Source organism: Ctenocephalides felis, unplaced genomic scaffold, assembly GCF_003426905.1.
Source record: "Ctenocephalides felis isolate EL2017-DRISC unplaced genomic scaffold, ASM342690v1 CF-g0.4_SCAFFOLD_00845, whole genome shotgun sequence".
In the NCBI taxonomy this organism is placed as follows: Eukaryota; Metazoa; Arthropoda; class Insecta; order Siphonaptera; family Pulicidae; genus Ctenocephalides; species Ctenocephalides felis.
In genome coordinates, this window is record NW_020536999.1 from 82,250,997 (window position 1) to 82,269,038 (window position 18,042).

Consider the following 18,042-nt stretch of genomic DNA (forward strand, 5'->3'; position numbering starts at 1 on the left):
TTTGCGTCTGGAGTATATTTAGCAGCGCCTAAAATGTCTGACAGCTAAAAATGTGAGTCTGGTGAACAAAAAAAATGAAAATTGGACTAACTAAAATCCTATAAACTAGTATCATATAGCCAGACATTTTTGATTGCCAAACATGTTTAAGAACCGCAGAAATTCTGGCAAATTAATTTTGTGTTTTTACCCTTAACGAACATAATATTAAAATTCCAGACAGACTGAAATGATTTGAATTTTTAAAAAAATTAAAAAATTAGTGTCTGGCACATATTTAGCAGCGCACAAAATGCCTGACAACAAAAAATGTGAGCCTGGTGAACTTATTTAAAGCCAAAAATATGAAAATTCGACTGACTGAAATGCATTCAAAATTTTGAAATCGCACTTACAAGTTGGCTCTGCACTAATATACGCAACCACTTCCAGCTGCCAGATAGCCTAGACTTTTAACCAAAAGAGCACCAAGGACCACATACCAAAAAATCAACCTGCCTAAAGTTCTTTCTCGAAAACGTTGCTAACTTCCGTACCAGTAAGCTTGATTTTTAAGTTTGATTTGTTTTAGCTTGCTTGATTTTTGAGTGTGATTTGTTTTGACTTGCTAGATTTGAGTGATATTTTAGCTTGCTAGATTATCAAATCACATGACCAAATACTGCCTCCCCTTTGGTTAGAACGAACAAATCCATCTACAAAAATAGCACACGCTCTAACTTTTCAATCATAGTCCAGTCATATAGTAAGTTCACCTCGGAATTCGAGACACCCAGCTGTAAGTCTGTAAATACTTGTATATTGAGACCCTAAAGTTGTCTCAGAAGCTACATATGGTATTGACACCCCGCCATATGTAGGTTTTGAGACAACTATAGGGTGTCAATATACAAGTATTTACAGACTTACAGCTTAGTATCTCGAATGCCTAGATTCTTACCTAATTTAATCTTAAATAACTGGACTATCATGTAATTTTGATGAGTTGACAACCAGCCTGCGAGCTAGCAGGTCAAAAAAGCAACGAAACAAGCCTTGTGTGATTTCGACTTTGAATGTGCTCTATTTTTGTGGAAGGATTTGTTTGTTTGACCCAATAGGGAAGCAGTATTTTATCATGTTGTTTATCATATTTGAAAATCTAGCAAGCTAAAACAAATCTCACTCAAAGCAAGCAAGGTTTCTCGCCTCGTGTATGCTTGAAAAACTATTATGAAATTTAGCTCAACAAAATCAAGCATGCTATCTAGCCCAGAGAACAAGCGTCATGTCAACAGACCTTAAATACTAAACGCAATTAATCTAAACTACATAACAAATCATTCATGAAATTGCAAACTGCTATTTATTAATATTACATTTCAAAGATGAATTTATCTTGACAAAAAACTAATTTTGTCTGTACTTTATATTTAAGGTATTTGGAAGTGATCCTAGGTTGGCTATAGTATCTCCTATAGTAACAAAAAATTTAGAGAATTTAAATTCATTAGTTATGAGACAAAAAGATTCTAAGAAACGAAAAAGGAAACGAAAGCCTGCTCAAACAAGGTAAGAATAATAACATACTTGCTTCAAAATTGGAACTTCAATGAAGTTTGATAATGTTTTTTTTATTTATTTAGTACCATGAGAGGTTACCGCATGAGTAGACCATTATATAGCCCAAGAACTACAGTCACAAAATCTCCAACAAATAATTATTTTAATAAGTCTATGAACTCAGTAAGTCCAAAAAGGACCAGTCCACTTCTAGCTCGCAGGCTTAATATCAGCAATAAAACTTACAATAGTTCTATGCGAACAGTTTCAAATAATAATAATATTCTAAATTCTTCTAATACATCTATGAGTGATCACAAATCAAAGACAATAAGTCGACAACAAACTCAGGATCGTAATATGGTCAGTTCTAGTTCTACTGGTTCCGTGAGAACACGTTCAAATAGTAATAATTCTATAAATTCTTTACCATCAATAAAGTCAAGTCCAGAACCAAGTAATAATAGTTATTGTAGTATAAATAACACAAGGGATGTACAAAAGCCAAATGTGACAAAATCTATACATACTGCTAAAAGTGATAATAACATGAGTCAGGAATTAAGTTGTGATTATATTAAAAATGTTTCTCAGACTAGTCCGACAATAAATAACTTGAATAAGCCTAAAGGAATAGAAACACTAAATGATCAAAAATCTGCAGAAATTCAAAACATTGCTAAGTCTCCCAAAGGGTTTTTTGACAGTGAAGATAATGCATCAGGTAATGTTAATATAAATTATGTATGTATGTATGTATATATATATATATATATATATATATTTTATTTGTTATATATATAGATATATATTAAGGTGGTACTCAATATGGACATTTTTGAATTTCCTTACTCCCAAGGGCTCAAATGGTTCCAAATTGATAAAAAACAATTTTCTGAAAGTTTCAGCTCTTAATATTACACTTTTAGATAGTGTGCAATTCAAACTTTGTATGAAAATAGAATGGAAAAAAATTAACAAATTTAACAAACAATTTTTTAGGTATAACTTAGCGACAAATGAATTAAAAATAAATTTTTTTGTCATTTTTTAACTTCCCGTAGGGCAAGTTATAGTAATCGCAAAAAAATCGAAAATGAAAATTTTTGCATTTCTCGACGTTTCAGAGGTTTCTGAATATTTTGGCATACCTTAGAAAAAATGGATGTATGTGTGTGTGTGTGTGTGTGCGTGTGTGTATGTATGTGCGGATACAAATTTTCGTCGACGATTTCGGGAACACCGATCAACCGATTTGAATAATTCAAAAACCATTCGATTCGTATTGATAAGGAGACGTGCTGATTAGTTTTTGGCGAAGTCAGGTCTAGCCGTTCCGAAGATACGGGGCAAAAAGTGCCGAAAACGGTAACTCAGTTTTTAAGAGAACGGAGCGTCCGATTTTAATAATTCAAAAAACATTTTACTTGTATTGACAAGGTGAAGAACCGATCAAATTTTCATAAAGGCAGGTCTAGCGGTTTCGGAGATCTAATGAAAAAAGTAAAAAAAAGAGCCACTTGGCGGTCAAAAATGATCATTAGACATATGCACATCAAATTATCAGATATTTTATAAAGATTTTAACAATAAGTATAATTTTTTTTTTTCATTTCTATGGGTTCCGTACCAATGCTTATCCGTTAGACGTCGACGCGGCAGTTAAAGCAGTACGATTGCATTGAAAAAAAGTTTAGATCTTTCGAAATATGTCAAAATAAAGAAAACATTTTTTTTTTCAAAAAAAAAAATTAAAAAAAATTTTTTTTCCAAAAAAAAGTAATTTTTTGTCTAATTGTTTGTCAAAAATCTTATTTTTTCGAAGTAATTTTTTTTCAAAAATGTTAATCGTTTTTAAAAAAATAATAATTTTTGGTACGGGAAGTTCCAGCAATTTGCCTTAAGGCACGATGCTTTAATTGCCTTAAGACAGAATTCCACTTACAGCTAGTTATTGAAAATTCTGCAAAATTTTTAAATTTGTTTTCAAGCTATGTATATGTATATATATATAATATATAAATCTCGTGTCACGATGTTGGTTCGCGATGGACGCCCAAACTACTGGACCGATTTTAAATTTTAATGGCTCATCGTGTGCATATATATCCAACTTAGGTTATAGGAAATTTTGAAAAGTAAATTTGAAATATAAATATATAATTTTTATAAATTTCTAAAAATTTTGACAGAAAATGACCAAAAAAAAACAACACTAAAATGACAAATGTCAAAATTAAAGGAAATTTGGATATATAATTTTTGAAAAAAAAAAATGACATTTCAAAAAATAAAATTCAAAAACATGTACATATATAGAAATATCCAACATTTATATCCAAATTTGATGAAATGCTACATACAAAATCACTGATTATAGTTTTAAATCTAATTAAAAATCAATGCTTAAAAATTTAAATAAATGTTGACACGAAAAAAAAAATAAATGTCATCTGTCAAAATTTATGAAAATAATTATATAAATAGATTTATGATTTAGATTTAATTGATTAGCTTACCAAATTATTTCGGAAACCAAAACTTCATTAAAACCTTATAGATTAGAGATCACAATAAAAAAGCGGCACTTGAATTTAAAAATAATCATAACCAAAATTTTGACATGTCACAAAAAAAGAATGTTTAACGAGTTACTTCAATAAGACGCAAATAAATTAATTATTACAAGTTATGTTACAGAAAATATTGCCTAACAAATTATAGATACAAAACAATATAGTAAAATAAATATCTTCAAAAAATTTTGACAGAAAATGGCCAAAAAAAAAACAAAACACTAAAATGACAAATGCCATAATTTATGGAAAATTTGAGAAAAAAAGATTTATGATTTTTGAAAAACAAAAATTGACAGTTCAGAAAATATAATTCAAAAACATGTACATATATAGATATATCCAACATTTATATCCAAATTAGATGAAATGCTATATTCAAAATTACAATTTATAGTTTTAAATCTAATTAAAAGTCAATGTTTATAAATTTGAATAAATGTTGACATGAAAATCGTCAAATGTCATTTGTCAAAATTTATGAAAATAATTATATAAATAGATTTACAATTTATATTTATTTGATTAGCTTACCAAATTATTTCGGATACCAAAACTTCATCAAAACCTTATAGATCAGAGATCACAATAAAAAAGCGACATATTGAATTTAAAATTAATCATAAACAAAAATTTGACATTTTACAAAAAAAATGTTTAACGACTTCAATAAGAAACAAATAAATTAATTATTGCAAGTTATATTGCCGAAGAAATTATAGATACAGCACAATATTGTAAAATAAATATCATAGATTAATTTTCGACCAAAAAGGAAATATTTTGACATTTACAAATATACTGCATATTGAATATATGAAATTGACATTCACTATTTTTCAATTAAATGAAAATGTAAAAAATCAAATATTTATATAAAAAATTGTATATTCAGATGAAGATACTGATTTGTTAATTTAGACTGAAACCTGATTTATTCATTAATTTAAAAAAAAAATGGCATAAACAAAATTAAAATAAACAAAACACCTGCATCATGCGTTGGAATTAATTATCGAAGTGTAAAGAAATTTGTGTAATTAAAATAAAATATTATTATTATATAAGTTGAAATAAATTTTGATTGCCATCGCAAACGTTAATCATACAGAAAATTGTAACCTCTTAAATGGAATAGTACAATCTGAAGGTATCATTGCAATCTGACAAAAATAAACTAGACAAACTAAATACTATATCATATTATATTAAATTTCGATCCAAAAGAAAATATTTCGACAGTTATAATTAATTTGAAATGAAATGCAAATGTCAAAAATCAGATCTTTATGTAAAAAAATATTTATTTCCACAATATTCCCGTGTTGAATTTGCACTTTTTTATGAATTTAACAAGCATATAATATATTCATTGATCACTTAAAATAATTATTAATTTATAATAAATAAATATTGACGTATTTGACATGACAAAAGTATAATAAACAAAACGCTATGATGCGAGTGAATTAATTTTTGAAGTATGAAATGTCAAATAATTTTGAAAATTATAACAAGTTTTTAACTATTTGTCAGAAAGAATATATTTTATTACAAATTCATACCCATATCAAGCACCAAAGTAATAAATACTATTTATAAAATGACATATTATTTATAGACAATATGATTTTAATGCATATTTTAATTATATGTTTTATATAAATATCAAATAAAAATATTTATGTTTCACTTGATTTTAATGAAAATAATTCAATGCCAAAATAAAAAGTATACATCTAAAATTATAGTCTAAATATTACAATTTTGATAAATAATCATCCATTATTTTACAGTACAAAAATTGATAAAAAATTAATAAAAGTGCCAAAAATCAAACATTTTATAGATTTGGACTCGGATTTCTCAGAACTTTATCCATGTTAGTTTCAGGGATAGTATGAATATCAATTTGCAGTCGAAAATTTATATGATAAGTGATTAAAACATTATAGATCACAATAAAAAAGCGACATATTGAATTTAACATTAATCATAAACAAAATTCTGACAGTTCAAAAAAAAATGAATTTTTAACGACTTCAATAAGATACAAATAAATTAATTATTCCAAGTTATGTTATAGGCAATATTGGCAATCAAATTATAGATATAAATTATATCATATTATATTAAATTTCGAACCAAAAAGGAAATATTTTGGCATTTAAAAATTTAGTGCATATTGGATATTTGAAATTGACATTCAATATTTTTAAATTAAATGCGAAAGTAAAAAATCTGATATTTATATAAAAATTATATATTTAGATAATGGTACTGCGATGATTCAGACTAAAATCTAATTTATTCATTGATTAAAAATATTTCACTATTTGACATAAATAAAATTAAAATAAACAAAGCATTATGATGCGTTCGAATTAATTATCAAAATGTAAAGAAATTCGTGTAATAAAAATGTAACATTATTATTAATATATCATGTATATTATAAGAACTTTTGCAATTCGGAAAAATATTTTTGATGGCAAAACAGCGTTTGCCGGGTCGGCTAATATATATATATATATATATATATATACATATACATATACATATACCATTTGAGCCCTTATATACATATCTTATATGTAAAAATGGAGCTCTCGATCAAATGATTCGCTAAAACTCGAAAACGGCTAAACCAATTTGGTCAGAGCTAGTCTTGAAAAATTTGTGCCAATCAGTAGATTGTCGGAAATGTGAGGTGGTGCGATATTATATCAAAATCGCGTAGAAACTTTACATTTTTATTTTGAACATTTTTGTAGAAGCGTAATTTGAATAAAACAATGGAAGGTGGCTAATACGTGAAATGTCAAACTTTTTCACAGATGATGTTCAATTACATTTAATAGGATGTTTTACGTGAATATTATTTAATTATGATTAAATTTTAGTAAGTAGTTTTGTTTGTAGTTTTATTTATATACAAAAACGTTATTAAACGGATCGCAAGTGTTTCTAGAAACTCAAAATATGAACTTTTTTGAAATGGTAATATGAAAATGCACTTTTTGGCCTATTTTTCTCAAAGACGGTGCTCTGAAAAATTTCATTTGTATAATTATATACTCATTGGTATTTATAAAACATTTTCTAGGTTACATTATTTTTTATGTTATTTAAATTCAGAACGTAAATTTGGAATCAATAAAGGGGACAATTTGTTGAATAACATTTTTCCAGTTTTAATTTTCCAGAATTTATTGAAAAATAGATAGTAATATATGAAGGTCCTTGGTTAAAAAGGTCCACCAGCAATGTGTCAAAAACCAGTAAATTTAAGCATTGTTTAACAATAATATTTGAAAATAGAGGGAAAAAGATGTATAACCAGCTATAACCTTGATTCTTATGACTTTGCTATTGGGAGATAAACGGTAATCTTTGAAAATCCATAATAAAAGTATTTTCTTCCGTTGGTAGTTTTTTAGCATTAGTTAAAAATGTAATTATTTTGTAAAATACTTTTAAAATTAAAATAAGACTTTAAACCTGTTTGCCACCTGGCCGTTCTAAGTTAAAAAGCACATTTCTACGATACGATAATTGTTTGTTTGAAATGTGTTATTTGTTGTGATATAATTGAATTGGTTTTCACAATATAGTTTATATTTGTTCATAGTCAAATTGGACCTTTGTGCCTCGCCCTGCTCTACATACATACATTTTATTAAATTTACTTTAATTCATCGAATGCTACTTGAAACTGTTCAAAAAGCAGGTCAAAGAAGAAATACTTAATTCATTTTCTATCTCTCCTCACAGAAATTTGAAAATTTTATATAAGCTCAGTAGTATTATTTACAATTATAACACAAAATCCAGATTTCAAAAGGAATCTGAAAAACTTGAAACGTAATCAATAAGTCGAAAGACCAAAAAAGACTTGGATTGAATGAATTATACCATGTTTTCTATAGAAAGTGTATAAAACTTCCAGTTTGATTGTATTGACAAAATATAGACAGTCTAATGGGGTTTATTGTTTTTTTAATACCTCATTGTAAAAGGCATTCAAACAACACGTCCTTATACACTTAAAGTATTAATATTTTTGATTCTCTAGAAATTGGTTAGAATAGCAAACTTAGCAAAACAACGTTTATCTAGTCTGATATAATTTTAGTTCAGATTTTTGAGCTTGAAGAAAAAGCTTAATTTTTTTCTTTAACACCCTTTATTATTATTAAGGGTTGTTCAATCCTATTACTATTTTTAATTTTGGGGTAAACTTTTTTCATTTTAATTTTTTCAATGCCGAATTGACAAAATATACGCAACGCTTTTTACTTCAAAATACTATTTATTTTTATCATGGTTTTCCACCCCTAACATTTTTTATAATTTTTTTTGCTTAATTTTCTTTTAATTTATTTACAATTTGAAATTGAAAAATGCATAGAACTCTCTTTACTTATAATTAGAAATACTATTTGTTTTTATCAAAGGTTATCCACCCCTATTTTCTTAAATTCTGGAATCAATTTTTTTAGTTTTAATTTTACCTTAATTTGGCATAATATTAGTTAAGATTTTTTTGAGTATATGAAAGTGGTTAAATGATACCTCAAAAAACAATAAATTTTTATTAAGGGTTGTCTAACCCTACGACATTTTTTCAATTATGAGCAATTTTTTTATTGTAATTTTTTTAATTTGGAATTGAAAAATACACACAATTCTTTTTACTTGGAAGCACTATTATTTTTATCAAGGGTTGTCCACCCTCCAATTTTGCGGCCAATGTTCATTATTTTGATTTTCTATAATTCTAAATTGAAAAATACGTGGAATTCTATTTTCTTCGAAAAACTATTTATTTTTATCAAGAGTTGCCCACCTCGATTTTTTTAAATTTTGGAATAAATCTTCTTTTAAATTTAATGTTCATAATGCGAAATTAAAAAATGCACACAACTCTAAATTTTCACTCTCTTCCTTAAAACTCTTTTTAATAATATCCATTTTAGTAATCGAATAATTTTTCATCACGCTTTCAGTCATATTTTTCTGGTCTTATGACAAAGCATTAATTTTACTTAAAAAAATATTTTTATCAAGGGTTGTTTGCTACTCCCATTTTCCCATTGTACAAATATTTCCTGATGCGCACAAACAGTACATAGTTGATAAATGGTTTGCATAAAGAGCAATTTTTGCAAAGAAATAGAGGTTGAATATTAAAATCTGAAGATACAACCGTTTTTGATAGAGAACTATATGTACCATACAAATCTATGGCCAAGCTGTAAAAACTTTTATTATCTCATTTTTTTCCAATCTCAGTCAATTCGCTGGGCATTCCACATAACAATATAATTAACTTTCTGTAGAGTAAGTTATTGTAATCGTCCAAAAATCGAAATTATGCATTGTATCGTAAACATTTTTTTTACGTTTTGAAGGTTTCTGAACATTTTGGCATACCTCAGAAAAAATGTGTGTGTGTGTATATGTATGTATGTGTGGATACAATTTTTCGTCCACGTTTTCGGGCGCACGTATCAACCGATTTGAATGGTTCAAAAAACATTCAAATTTTATTGATAGGGATATGTGCTGATTAGTTTTTGGCAAGGGCAGGTCCAGCCGTTTCGGAGATACGGAGCAAAAAATGCAGAAAATAGAAATCGAGTTTATGAGAGATCACAGCATCGGATTTGAGTGATCCAAAAAACATTCAATTCGTAATGACGGGGAGAAGTGGTGACTAGTTTTTGACAAAGGCAGGTCGAGCGATTTCGGAAATATAGAGCTAAATGTGCAAAAAATGTCAGTTTTTAACAAAATAATTGCTTTTTGAAAAAAAAAATTGTTTCAATTTTTTTTTCATTTTTTTTTTTTGTATATCGAAGATAATTCAGATTTTAATTGTAATTCTGACTTAAGTTTTAATATACTTTAAACAAATATTTTCAACTTTGCAGTTCAGTTAATATAATTCTTATAAATATTAGACAATGTTTATGTTACGGTATTTATTTATAATAATCTATTTGAAAACATTTAATATTCCTCGATCATTTCATTATGGTACGCGAAGTTACAGCAATTTACCTCAAGGCACGATTCCATACACAACTAGTTTTTAATTTCGAAGCCGCTGGACCTGCCTTCCTAAAAATATAATCATTTTATTTCATTACATCGTCAACGCCAGCAATTATTCTAATCGGATGATCTGTTCTCTCAAAAACTGTATGATCATTTTTTGCACCCTGTGCAAGGGTTCCTCCGACACGGCTAGACCTGCCTTTGCCAAAAAACCAATCGGCACACACGCACTACCATCCACTTTTTTCTAAGGTCTGTCAAAATGTTTAGAAACGTAAAAAAATCATTTTAAATTTAGAATAATGCTGAACTTATATAGAGGCACTTGTTGATTTCTAGTGAAAGTGAAAAGTTTATTTTCTAAATAAACAGTTGAAATTACCTAAATAACTAAATCTCAATTGTTATTGATACTAATGGACAACACAATTGATAAAAGCCACTTACGTCTAGTCGAATTTTTGTGTATTGTCAACATTGTCATTATTTTTTAAGTTTTAAATATAGTTATTATTCGCAATTTTTAGCCGTTAATAATTACAACTTACATTTCTTTTCTCTTTTCAGACAAATCTAGTTCTGTACAGCACCCAGATCTATCCCACCACATTTCGGACAAGATCAGGAACAATTTGAAGACTTTGATCAAAAATTTTCCGAAAGGCGTTTCATTGACATCTATAGATTCACATTATGAAAATAACTTCGGGGAAAAATTATCCTACAACGAGTTGGGATTTCCGAATGCCTTAGAATTCTTTTTACAGCTATCGGACATTTTTTGGTTAGAGAGGATATCTGAATTTGGTGAATTTATTTTATTCGATCAGTCGCTCAAGATACCTGAGGATTTAATAAAAAATCTAAAGGTACAAGAGAAGGGTGTAGAAAAGGATATTGAAGATGTTTCAGCTGTATGTAAGGATGAAACTTTTAAAAAGATAATGGTGAGTAATTGATTGTAAATTTTTATATGTAAGCACCCATAACTTGCTTGGTGTAGATTTGAAATGGATTTTTCCCAGAGGGAAAGTTTGTTTTCACGAAATATTCCGATTTGCTTGTTTCATGTTTCTTCAACCTTACAAATCATTCATCATTTGAGATCAAATGTATATGTGCGCACTAGGGTTTATACAAAAACCGACATTTCAGAAAACCGGTTTTCGAATTTTAATTTTACCAAAAAACCGGTTTTAACCGGTTTTAGCCGGTTTTTTTTATTAAATTTTATTTTTATTAAATGTTATTTAAATTTTTGCTCGAATATTCTGTAATTTATCCGCAAATTTAGTGTTAGAGCAGTATTTTTCTGTATTTATTTATTGTTCAATTTTATAGATAGTAAACAAAATTATTTTAATTTTAAAACTAAAAAATAATAGTTTATCTTAATTAAATAATTTTTAAAATAATTATTCGTTATTGATGCATCAGTTCCACATATAAGAATGAAAATATTTTTATGATAGTGGAAGAGAAGTATTCGAATAAATAAAAATAATACATTTTTAATACATACTTGTTAATATCAATTTTAGTTTTAAAAACAATTAAGCTAACCTCGGGTATTGTCTGTTCCGAACAATTGTAATTAATTAATTTTAAACATTCTAATTGTTTTTTTGTTTAATAAAATATGATTTCAAAAAACTGAGAACGTCTATCAAATTGCTACTTAGACATGTCCTTTGATTACTCACAAAATTTTCTGAAATAGAAAATACGCTCATACTTGCAACCAAATTATGATTAATTGTTTTTAAAGCCTGATATAATAATTCTAAGTTTTTTGTTTTTTAATTTGTGACTTCTAGGGTTTAAAACTCTTTTTCTTTAAGATTGAGTAGAGAAAGTTACTTCTTCAAGAAGAAGTTACACTGATTTAAATTAATATATACACTGGTATAAAAATCTAAATTAATATATACAAAACCTTTCTGGGAACCATTGCAGAGTGATAAGATATGAAATGCTATTGAACCAATATGGTTTCAAGAATCAAGACGCCGTCATCTATCTTTTATATTTGGCTATATTTGTCATTTTCCATTTATATAGTGAAAACCGACTTATTTAACTAAAAAACCGGTTTTCGAATTCCATAATTTTCGCAAAAAAAACGGTTTTTGAAAATCGACCAACCCTAGTGCGCACGTGTATGTAAGCCGATTTTTGATTTTTCCTCGACTTTTTCTTAGAAACAGCAGAACCGATTTCAAAAATTCAAAAGCAATTCGATGTATCCCGATCAGGCTAGCGTTTATCAGGTTTGCGCCGCGATCGGTCTAGCCATTTCTTTGTAATCAGCAAAAAATTTAAACATTTTCGTCCACAATTATGAACCGATTTAAAAAATTCAAAAACCGTTTGAAAGGGTTAGTTTTTAGTGAAGATCGACAGGGTCGTTTTTCTTGTATTTAACTATTGGAGAAAAAAATCGTTAATTTTTATGAAACTTTTTTTGAATATATATATAATTATCTTATAGAACATACTAAAATATTACGGCCCTAGGACAAGTATTTCAAAGTTCTAAAAAATGATTAGCGCTTTTTTGACGTTTGTTAAAATTGGACGTTTTACTTGTACTCCAGTCAATAGAGCATTTTGAGTCTGATTTTTTTTACTATGCTCTGATTTCGCGACCACCCCCCGGGGGGATGACACCCGTTCTCAGTAGTGTAATTTTATTTGTTAACTTCCCGTAGGGTATGTTATTGTAATAGCCCAAAAATGTGAATTGAAAATTTTTACATTTCTCGACGTTTTGAAGGTTTCTGAACATTTTGGCATACCTCAGAAAAAATGGATGCGTGTGTGTGTATGTTAATTTTAGCAACTTTAAAAAACCTCTTTGGAAAGCAATAAACATTCAGTTTAATGACGGTCAAGATATATTATCTTCGACACTTGTAGAGAAACATCCCTTCGGAGCGATGGGATTAAAAGTTTAAATGGTTCCGAGAAACTCAAACCCATGTGTTTGCATATTGAAATTCAAAAATTTCAAAACATGAATATTTTGCGTTAAAAAAGAATCGAAATATAATTATTTCAAATAATAATATTTATCAATTTCTATATATTAGTATTTTGCGTAAAAAAGAATCGAAATATAATTATTTCAAATAATAATATTCATCAATTTCTATATACATCAATAATAATATTCATCAATGTCTATATATATATATATATATCGTATTAGTATTTTGCGTAAAAAAGAATCGAAATATAATTATTTCAAATAATAATATTCATCAATTTCTATATACATCAATAATAATATTCATCAATTTCTATATATATATATCGTATTAGTATTTTGCGTAAAAAAGAATCGAAATATAATTATTTCAAATAATAATATTCATCAATTTCTATGTATTAGTATTTTGCGTAAAAAAGAATCGAAATATAATTATTTCAAATAATAATATTCATCAATTTCTATATATTAGTATTTTGCGTAAAAAAGAATCGAAATATAATTATTTCAAATAATAATATTCATCAATTTCTATGTATTAGTATTTTGCGTAAAAAAGAATCGAAATATAATTATATCAAATAATAATATTCATCAATTTCTATATATTAGTATTTTGCATAAAAAAGAATCGAAATATAATTATTTCACATAATAATATTCATCAATTTCTATGTACAGTAGAATCCGATTAGTATGACGCCGGATATATTGACAACCGCTTATAATGACGTAATTTTAAAGGCAGTTTGGTTTCCATATAAAATTTCTTAAAAAAACAGCTGTCTAGTCGGATATGTTGACCTCGCTTACATTGACATTTCGCTTATAATGACCCATTTTTGAAAAAAAAATTGGTCCAGGTATAATGACCGACATGATTTTACACCTCCGATAACATAGAGTTCATGTTTTTCATTGCAAACCCTTGTGTGTCAGGTCGCTACATACCTTCAGGTCTCTATGTTGCACGAGATTCGCGCTATGAAAACTTTGGCAACTTCCGGCATCGTGCCTCGTGCAAAAAATAAGTAGACTCATTCTTGGTGTTCGAAATTTGGAAGCGATAACATCTTCTATAATTTACTGAATTAGTAAAGTTCTATATTTTTTACTATTTTTACCCAGTAATTAAAATTCAAACGAAAATTACAGATTCCTTACATTAAAAAATGCATTGTTATGTCATATTTTTAATTAAATTTGTCAATTTGTTAGTATGTGTCATTTTTTACCGTAATTTTTGTATTAAATTACTGAAATTAATAACATATTCCCCAAAAATCGTTTTTTTTTTTTTTTCAGTACGCTTAGTATGACGACCGCTTAGTATGACGATTTTTCGCCGTCCCTTGAATGTCATACTAAGCGGATTCTACTGTATTAGTATTTTGCGTAAAAAAGAATCAAAATATAGTAAACGCAAAATAATCATACTTTATTTGTTGAATATGTTTTTATAAAACATTTAAGGTATTTTAAAATCCGTTTCATTTTACCTAAGAATAATAAATAAACATTTTTATTTATTAGTGTGGTCATATTCATTTTGGGTTTTTGAGACTGATGACCCTGAGGGATGGTTTTTGGACAATTCTTTGAACAGTTACGACCACCTAGACCTAGAGAGACTATTGTATTGCATTTGCAATGCGTGGTGTTCATAGTTGGTCGGTGAGTGGTGTTCATAGATTACGCTGTCGATTCTTTTTGAGTACTATCGACGAAAAGAATCGATATTGGAAAATAGATCGAGCTAAAAAATCGATAGCAAAAGTACTTACTATCGACCGCAAAGTATCGATATTTACTCAGTACTCGATATTTTGTTCTAACGCTAAGTACGGTACAAAAATTCAAAGGTTACACCAGCGGTTTCCAACCTGTGGGGCGCGCCCCCTCAGTGGGGCGCCAGGCTGCCCTAAGGGGGGCGCGTACAACTGTTTCCAGAATACTATTATCGAAAATAACCCAACATTTATGGAACGTTATTAAAAAATAAACAAAAAATATATTTAGTTTTTATGAATATTTTTACATAATATTGCATATTAATTTGTAGTCTGATAATATCAGTTGAGTATTTATTAAATTAAACAGTTAAAAAAATAAGGGGGGGCGCAGCAATTTTTTTTTATATTCGCAGGGGGGCGCGATGCAAAAAAAGGTTGGAAACCGCTGGGTTACACTCTTTTTTCCTTTCCATTTACTGCAGCATTGTTATGATGTTAGAGTACCTGGGCTTATTGAACATACTAAAACATTATAGTCCTACGGATACTGGTTCAATTATAATAATTGATCGAATTTTGAAAATTTGCTTTCTGAAAATATTCAGGGTTACACACTAATAATGTGTAATAAATCCACTCGGAATACTCATAATTTCATTTATTTATTATTGATTCAGTTGATTTACACATATCAGGAGGTTTATGTAACATTTTTTAAGGCAAAATGCCACTTACAACTAGTTAGATTCATTTTACACATGTAAAATTTTAAAAACTATGAAAATTTGTATTAATTTTGTTTTATAACTGTTTACTTCGTAATAGGGATGGGTCACTCACTCTGGAGTTATTACTTTGTTACAACCTCTGTAAATAACATAATTTATTAATATATTGTAGTTTAATGCTAATAATTTTCTTAACTGCTTATTATTTATTATCTTTCATTCATTTCAGGAAATCTGTAACTCCGAAGAGACATTATCAGGAATGATGGGTCCTGGCGATGTAATTGAAAGTATATGGAATAAATGCAAATTCTCATGTGGTTGTCTAATGAGAATTATTATTACTGAAATTTATGATCCGACAAAGTTTTGGTTTGTCCTTGACGATGAAGATCATTTTCAGTTGATGAATAAGATGATGGATGAAATGCAGTAAGTTTATATATTTTTTCATATTTGTACATTTGTATGTATATACAATTATGTATATTTTATATATATATATATATATATATATATATATATATATTGGGGTGATCCTTAAAATCAGGGGTGGGCAAAAGCCGGCCCGCGGGCCGGATCCGGCCCTTTTGATTATTTTATCCGGCCCGTTGAAAAATTCCGCAAGTTTTTTTAAACGCTTTTATGAAATTTTGTTGACATCAACATTATTAGTGTGCGTACTGTATTTATAATAGTCGTAATAAAATGGGCGGTAGGCTTCTGTGGTTCAATGGTTCTGTAAACCGTTTTCTGAAACAGAATTTGTTAAACAATGTATGGGACAAGCGCCGGAGATCTGTTGTTCTGAAGAGAAACATATTTTTGAAAATGTAAGCCTTTCGAGAAGAACAATAGTACGACGGATTGAAAATAGTTCAGGAAACTTACTTGACCAGCTAACTACAAAAATTGCTAATTTTGCCTATTGTTCTCTGGCTTTAGATGAGTCTTGCGATAATACTGATACAATCCAATTATTAATATTTATTCATGGCATTAACAAGAAATGTGAAATTCGGAGGAACGAAATTGCGAGAAACTTCTTAGTGTGCATCCAATGAAAGGTATACAACTACTGGTGAAGACTTCTTTCTCGCTGTTGAAGAGAGTTTAGTTAAAGTAAGTTTAACTTGGAATAAAATAGTAAGCGTCATTACGGATGGATGTCATAGTTTAATAGGGAAAAATGTAGGCTTACAAATGAATTCGTGACAAAGAAAAAGAGTTACAACCAGAACACGATATATTATTTCCATCCAAAACCTTCGGCCCGGGACACATTTTGAAAATTTCATTTTGGCCCGCGCTTTAAAGTATTTGCCCACCCCTGCTTAAAATGGTCATTTTCGAATTTTCATGCTCCCAGGGGCTCAAATGGTTCCAAATAGATAAACAATTCTCTGAAAGTTTTAGCTCTTAATATCGCTAAGTTCAGATAGAGGGCAATTCAATCAAACTTCGTATGGAAAGAGCATGAAAAAATGTTGAAAATTTAAAAAAAATGTTTTAGGTATAACTTAGCGACAAATGAATAAGTTTTATTCATTCATTTGTTCGCTAAATTACATTTAAAAAACATTTTTAAAATTTTTGAAAATTTTCCCATGCTATTTCCATACAAAACTTTGATTGAATTGCGCTCTATCTAAACTTTAATATTAAACGCTAAAACTTTCAAAGAATTGTTTTTTATCTATTTGGAACCATATAAATATTCATTAGTTTACAGTTAGGGAAATATCGAATAGTGTAAATATTCATTAGTTTACAGTTCACACTTCGATATTTCTCTAAAGAAAACATAAAGTATTATACATCATTAGAAAGGTCCCAAAATTCTTAGATCTTTTTCCTTATCTTGCAACTTCGAATTCCTAACGGTGTGGCCTAAAGGCGAGTTGCAGTAAAATTAAATTAATAAAAACTGAAAAATCTCGAAAAAATTATATGAACACACTTAACGATTTATATATCATTTTATTCGTAATTTTGTTCTGCATCTTTTATCCAAATAAAATGTTTTCGTTTCTTTTACGTTTTAGCCTGTAGTTTGGAATTTGTGTGAATATTCAATTGTTCAAATGCAAAGTACGGTTAATCTGTTGGTTCAGCTAGTTATAAATAGTGCAGTAAACGGAGAGGAAAAAAGGGTGTAACCTCTGAATTTTTTTACTGTGCTCCGAATTGAATGAAATTTTGGAATTAGGTTCATCTTACCCCCAAGTTCAAGATGACACCCCTTCTCAATTGTGTAATCACATTTTTTCAAAATAACGTCGGCAATCGATAGAATAATTATAAGAAAAAAATGTCTTTTATAGTTTTTCAAAAAAACTAATACTTTTCAAGTTACTGGCCACTAAAAATTCATATATTTTTGGCGTTTTTCTTCGTTTTTTGCAAAT

The 18,042-nt window shown here is 28.3% G+C and overlaps 1 protein-coding gene across 2 annotated transcripts in view; it reads left to right on the forward strand.

Annotated features, from left to right (window-relative positions):
• Window positions 1-16,066, forward strand: part of LOC113363882 (tudor domain-containing protein 5-like) — a gene marked incomplete at its 3' end in the record, with an annotated part of 206,868 nt that extends 190,802 nt beyond the window's left edge. For both annotated transcript variants that reach the window (XM_026606367.1, XM_026606366.1), the window contains 4 exon segments: window positions 1,418-1,551; window positions 1,626-2,266; window positions 10,749-11,128; window positions 15,864-16,066. In XM_026606367.1, the coding sequence (XP_026462152.1) occupies window positions 1,496-1,551; window positions 1,626-2,266; window positions 10,749-11,128; window positions 15,864-16,066 (1,280 nt within the window).
• Between the last annotated feature and the right edge of the window lie 1,976 nt (window positions 16,067-18,042).